This window comes from Pseudomyrmex gracilis, unplaced genomic scaffold (assembly GCF_002006095.1).
Source record: "Pseudomyrmex gracilis isolate BER0280 unplaced genomic scaffold, ASM200609v1 scaffold_217, whole genome shotgun sequence".
In the NCBI taxonomy this organism is placed as follows: domain Eukaryota; kingdom Metazoa; phylum Arthropoda; class Insecta; order Hymenoptera; family Formicidae; genus Pseudomyrmex; species Pseudomyrmex gracilis.
This window is the reverse complement of record NW_018020801.1, coordinates 245,245-251,228: the sequence shown is the minus strand read 5'-3', so window position 1 is coordinate 251,228 and position 5,984 is coordinate 245,245. Positions and strand designations below refer to the sequence as shown.

At 33.7% G+C, this 5,984-nt stretch overlaps 1 protein-coding gene across 1 annotated transcript in view; it reads left to right on the top strand.

Moving 5' to 3' along the window:
• Positions 1–1,782: 1,782 nt before the first annotated feature.
• The window catches only part of LOC109858661 (dynein heavy chain 7, axonemal), a 26,712-nt gene continuing 22,510 nt past the window's right edge, over positions 1,783–5,984 (top strand). Inside the window, exons 1-10 of the mRNA XM_020436153.1 lie at positions 1,783–2,015; positions 2,215–2,518; positions 2,624–2,763; positions 2,854–2,998; positions 3,454–3,603; positions 3,933–4,121; positions 4,382–4,485; positions 4,558–4,827; positions 4,962–5,266; positions 5,360–5,714. Coding sequence (XP_020291742.1) covers positions 1,783–2,015; positions 2,215–2,518; positions 2,624–2,763; positions 2,854–2,998; positions 3,454–3,603; positions 3,933–4,121; positions 4,382–4,485; positions 4,558–4,827; positions 4,962–5,266; positions 5,360–5,714 — 2,195 coding nt within the window. The remainder of the gene's footprint in view (positions 2,016–2,214; positions 2,519–2,623; positions 2,764–2,853; positions 2,999–3,453; positions 3,604–3,932; positions 4,122–4,381; positions 4,486–4,557; positions 4,828–4,961; positions 5,267–5,359; positions 5,715–5,984) is intronic.

Here is a 5,984-nt window from a genome sequence, read left to right as displayed (position 1 = left end):
ACAAACGCCTTTCAAACGCTGTAGCGTTGCAATTTCTGCTCTATGAATTCTCTACTGATCGTTTCAAAACTTTCAACGAATTTCCGCAAAACGCTCATACAAACGTCAAATAAACGCTTATAAAACTTCTCATTTTCGTCAGGGTGCGTTTCAGATACGTTTGAGGAACGCGCTATCTGGTGCTATTTAATTATTCTATCTTTATCGTTTATTAGATATAAAACAAAGAGAGAAAATGACGCAATAGCGCTGATAACGCGCTTCTCAAACGCATCCGAAACATCATACAATGACAAATGTAAGCCAGGCTGATCTGATTATACGAGATACTATAAAAAAAAAAATAAAATAAAATAAAATATACAATAATACATATAAATTCTCTATATAGAGGGTGTCCCGCAACTCAAGATCGTAATTTAAATGACGTATTCCTGAGACAATTTTGAGACAAAACTTCTAATACTATATTGTTGAGGTTGCAATAGTTTTTGAATTAGAAGCGTTTAAAAGTAATCGATTAGATGGCATACCCAGTCAGAAATCGACGTCGATCAACCGTAGATCGACTAGTATAATCGACGTCGAATCGACGTCGATTCGACAAGGTATTTCTGACTGGGATATATTTCGCGCGCTCAGGTACGACGCACTGTTGACGCGATGCCGTGTTCTTATATCTTGATAATTGGATAATTACAGAAATGATCTAAAAACATTTTTTCATTAATTCATATTTTAATACATTGATTGCAGCAACTTTACTACAGCAAGCAAGAAAAATCAAATACGCTAGCGCTACTAGTTTCATAAGCTGTAACTTTGACAGCTCGTCAAAAACGTTATAATTAAAAATTAATAGAATCTATAAGGCTCTGATGTAATAAACAATAAGTATATGTGAATAAGATCAATAAGAGCCATTCGCTGGATGTTTTTGTAGTAATATTCATGTATATATATATGTATATATATATATGTACACATATACATACGTGTTCACGTGTAAATCTTACACGTGAGTTTTTGGATTGAAATTTCAATCTTAAAAATCATATAGGATGCTAATTTTGCATCTCATATATGAGAGACCCCGTGTACCCCTCTAATTAATTTTTAAAATACTGCGAAAAACCGGAAAGCCGGAGATTCCAGATTCGACTCCTGGCTGAGGAGTTTTTTTTCGTAATCCTATATGATTTTTAGGATTGAAATTTCAATCCAAAAACTCACGTGTAAGATTTACACGTGAACTAGTATATATATGTGTACATATATATACACGAATATTACTGCAAAAACATCCAGCGAATGGCTCTTATTGACCGTATTCACATATACTTATTGTTATAATTAAAAGTTTGTAAGAATTTGATGAAACTGTTTTTATTTTTACATGCGAACTTTATTACTTATATGTATTAAAATAGGAATTAATGAAAAAATAGTTTTAAATAATTTCTGTAATTATCCAACTATCGAGATATAAGAACACGGTATCGCGCACAGTATGCGTCGTACCTGAGCGCGCGAAATATAGACCATCTAATAGGTCACTTTGAAACGCTTCTGATTCGAAAACTATTGTAACCTCGACAATATAATATTAGAAGTTTTGTCTCGAAATATCTCAAGAATTTAAATTACGTGTTAACATTTTTTTAATTAGCATTCTGTAAAATAGTAATATATTTCACAATATCAGAGTTTTTGATTTTTTTTATTATACGCTTTTTAGAAATATAATACTAAGAGTTTCTCTTATTATAACTGCGACTCAATATGGAAAGTTCTAACTCAAAGGAAACAAACGGGCGTAAATGTCAGTCCGAAGATGCTACGATTCACATACCAAAGATTCTCGATCCAAAAGTGGAACCGTTATTTTCCTTACCGTCGGACTTGATAAGCTTTAAAAAATATAAAAGAAAAGGAGAAGAGCCAAGTAGACCAAAAGAAAAGTTTCGGGAGACTTCTTACACTGCAAAACGCATCCGCGAGGAAAAGTTTCGCAGGTAAGTAAAGAGAAAAGAAAAAAAAACTTTCTTTCTTTTATATGTTTATCTTTAAACCCATTCTTGTGAACCTATTTTAAGTCGTTCGTAATAATTGATTTTAGAATTTTTATATTTAATGTAAAAAATTTATTTGTCAAGAGAGTTTATTTTATATATACAATTTTTAGCGGTTCAAATAAATTATTCTCGATTTTAGATACATGGTTGGTTTAATAGTGAAACCGGAATTGCCGGAGAAAGACGTGGATCTTAGCGACGATAAGGACGTGAACCGATATTACTGTTATATCTCCAACGGGGTCGATACAATTCATACAGCTAGTATCGAGGAGATTTTTACAACGATACTCGATTTGGTTCCCAGCGATCTGCGCGATCAGTTTGCCGATTTTACGAATAAACTGATGCTCGAGATCAAAGAGGACTTTACGCGTAACATCAAGAAGGCCATCGTCAAGTTTGCGCTCGCCAAACCTTTCGAGGAATATGATTCCGCTGACGTGTCGACAGTGAGGAAAAAATTAATTAATTATATAAAAACAAATCAGTCATAATTTGATTTATCAATATAATTTGTTCATTATTTATATTTAATATAATTTGAGGCAATCGAGGAAGATCGTCGATATGTTCAGCTCGATTTGCGAAAACACATGAGTCATTGTCACGAGATTTTGCGTGTTGATCTGCACTTGATAAATCCATGCATGCGAATGACTCTGGATCAGTGGATCTGTGATTACAGGTACCAATAATCGAGTTACACAATTTGTCGATCGAGCGAAATGCGGTTGTCGCGTTTGTAACAAGAATCGCTAATTTTTTTTTTTTTTAGACAATTTCGACTGATTAATTTAAAGTACGTCGAGAAAAGCTGGGATTTGACAAATTTTCACAACTCGTTTGTTCGCCAGATTGTCGCTGGTCAGCGGATATTGAGAAATAACTGGTACATTGGGATTCAAGAAATATTTTTCGCGGTAACAACAATTAAAAATTGCCTGTTATCGATATTAATGCAAATAACAATATATATATTAAAATAAGTTAAATATTAAATAATGTACATACTAAAATAAGTTAGATAAAATATTGATTTATTTTGTTACATCTTTACCCTTTTATTTCTCTCTCTCTCTCTCTCTCTCTCTCTCTCTCTCTCTATTTAAACTTTTATTTTTCTTTCTTTCGCTTTTATATCTATTTTGATAAATAAGTAATTTGTTTTGTTCTGTCACATAAATTAAAAGAAGAAACACAATAACAATTTATTTTAACTTTAGTTAGAAAATATTTTTGTTTCTAATCTATATTAATAATTAATAATTATATTGATCTATATTATTAATTACTTTTGAAACTAAGTTACACTCATAACAAATCCGTAGTAAAGTGACAAATATAAAAAAAAAAGGATTTTCTTGCTGATTTACAGAATAATAAAAAGAATCTAGTGCCTAGTCCGCTGCAACGCAGACAATTCAAACGTTTCTTTGATTGCGCCGCCAAGTTGATGGAATCGCAGCTTTTGCAAGCTTGCAAACGTTCGCTGCGAGATTTCGTTAATTACATCGTAAACGGCAAGGTGAATATCTATTATTCGGCTTCCTTCACTTCGTCCTTGTTGCCGCGTGTTATCGAAACACTCCGAGAAACAATATCCATCAATTTCCTCTTATCCAAGTGTGTTTCAGACCTGTTTGCTTTCTCTCGGGTTTATATTATCCTGAATCATATAACAAACCAATTAAAACTTTAGGATCAAGCAAACAGAAAAGAAAAGTCAATAAACAATTGCAAGATAATTTAATAAGATTTACATTTAATTGATTATAATTGATTTAAACTTTCAACGTTCAAAAAATAGATATTATTTTCTCCTATAACGTTATTTTCTTCATGCATTTTGTGCAGCCAGTGAGCTGCTTCTTTAAAGTAAGCATCGTTGTGATTTCCAACGAGCTCACCTTTGTGCCGGGCTTCGACAAATTCAAAGAATCGCTTCGCGACATTCTTGGAGCGATATGCGACGCTGTAAGGGATTTCAAGAGATTGGAGACCGAGCTTTATCTCGACTGGGCAGGACCGCAAACACACCTCAAGGTTTCTACTTTATTAAAGTGACAAACTTAAGAATATAAGGAATTTAATTTTGCGCGCGACACTTTTAAATATAAAGTTATATAAAAATTGTGCTATATTTGTTTAAAATAAAAATATCACACGCATTTCCAACATAATGACTTTATTTGTTTTTTAAATAATTTATAACGTATATTTAATAATTTATATTTAATAATTTATAATTTATTTTATGATTATTTATTTATTTATATTTAAAAGATTTTTTTTTTCACTTGCAGCCGCAGATATCGAAGGAAATCGTGGGGCAGCTCGCGACACGGCTGAATCAGCTGATCGATCAAGAAAAAATAATTCCGGAACAGAAGATGGCGGAGTTAATAAAGTGCATATCGATCCTATATTTATTGCAGGTGGCCGCGCAATATATTACATAATAAACTCTTTTTTTTCGTAGATATGCACATTTCTACAACGACGAGGAGTACAATCGCGTGCAGGTCTTTCTGCAAGACGAAAACCAAAAGTTAGCAAACTACGCAAAGAAAATCAAGTATTATCACGATTTTGCGGTGAACATCCCGCTCGAGATCGAGAGAACGATCTTTGCGGGACTGTTCGAAGTTTCTCATGCTCCTTTTGTTAATACCGTCGTGGAGAACGTCAAGAACCTCGAGGGACTTTTAATTCGCCGCCTTGTTGATAATTATCAAACTACAGCAAAGAAGTAAACATATAATTGTTAATTAAAACAATCGTAATTAAATTGTCTTGTATTATTGTCTGTATTATTCTGTATTATTTTACACAGAATTAACTGGTTTATCTGGAAGTTTAAGTTTTTCTAAAACTTGTACGTAGCGCGATAGCGGAATATGAAGCAATAGCGGAACGAGCTCTGTCTCCGCCTCCGAACACCGCGGAGTTGATGAAGCTCATCAAGTTTGTTCGAACTACCAGTGACGTTAGTCTAAAGAGTCTGGAACTTAGGTTGCTGGACATGATCGATCATATCACGTTTCTCTCGGACTATTGGCTGCTCACGGAGAGCGAGATAAGTAACAACAACACGGCTTTCCAGTGGTATCACAGAATGCTTCAAATCTTGGAGGACAGCCGAACGATTATCGAGAACAAGACTCAAGAATATCAAGAGGCTCTCAAAGGTCGAACTCATCAAAATTTTCCAAATAATCGTAATTATTAATAAATCGAATGACTTTAATAAAGACAGATCTCTGGTTTTTCTCTTCACACAGTCAGATACAAGAAGTTCGAAGAAGAGCTGGACTCGTATGCGAAGCAAGTGGACGAAATGCAAGATTGGGGCGAATACGAAGAGATACATCGATATCAACGTAAGGCGCAGATATTGGAGAATCGGCTGATCGCGGCGATGGACAAGATCGATAAGTTTAACGAAGAAGAAGTTGCCTTCGGCTGGGAGATCACGCAGTACCCTCTTCGAAAACGCATTGCTGATCGTTTGACGCCTTTCAAAAAACTCTTCGACGCCGCGTCCGAGTTTCTGACAAAATATGACAAGTGGATAAACAGCACGATCGGCAGTTACGAACCTGAAGAGATCGAGAGCGACATAGGACAGTTTTACAGGTTTGTGATTTAAAAAATATAATTTAATATTATATTATGAAAGATAAAATATATATATATATATATAGTATATATATAGTATATATATATATAGAAAAAAGAAGAATACCCAAGCAGCAAAGCTGGGCATCTTGATCAAAACAAAGTCAGATTGTTTTAATTAAGTATGAAATTACCAAGTTTTGACCTAAAAAATGTTCTAAAAGTCGAATAATGTTTCAAGTCTTATATGGAAGTCGAAAATATATAGTTTTAACTTATAAAATGCCT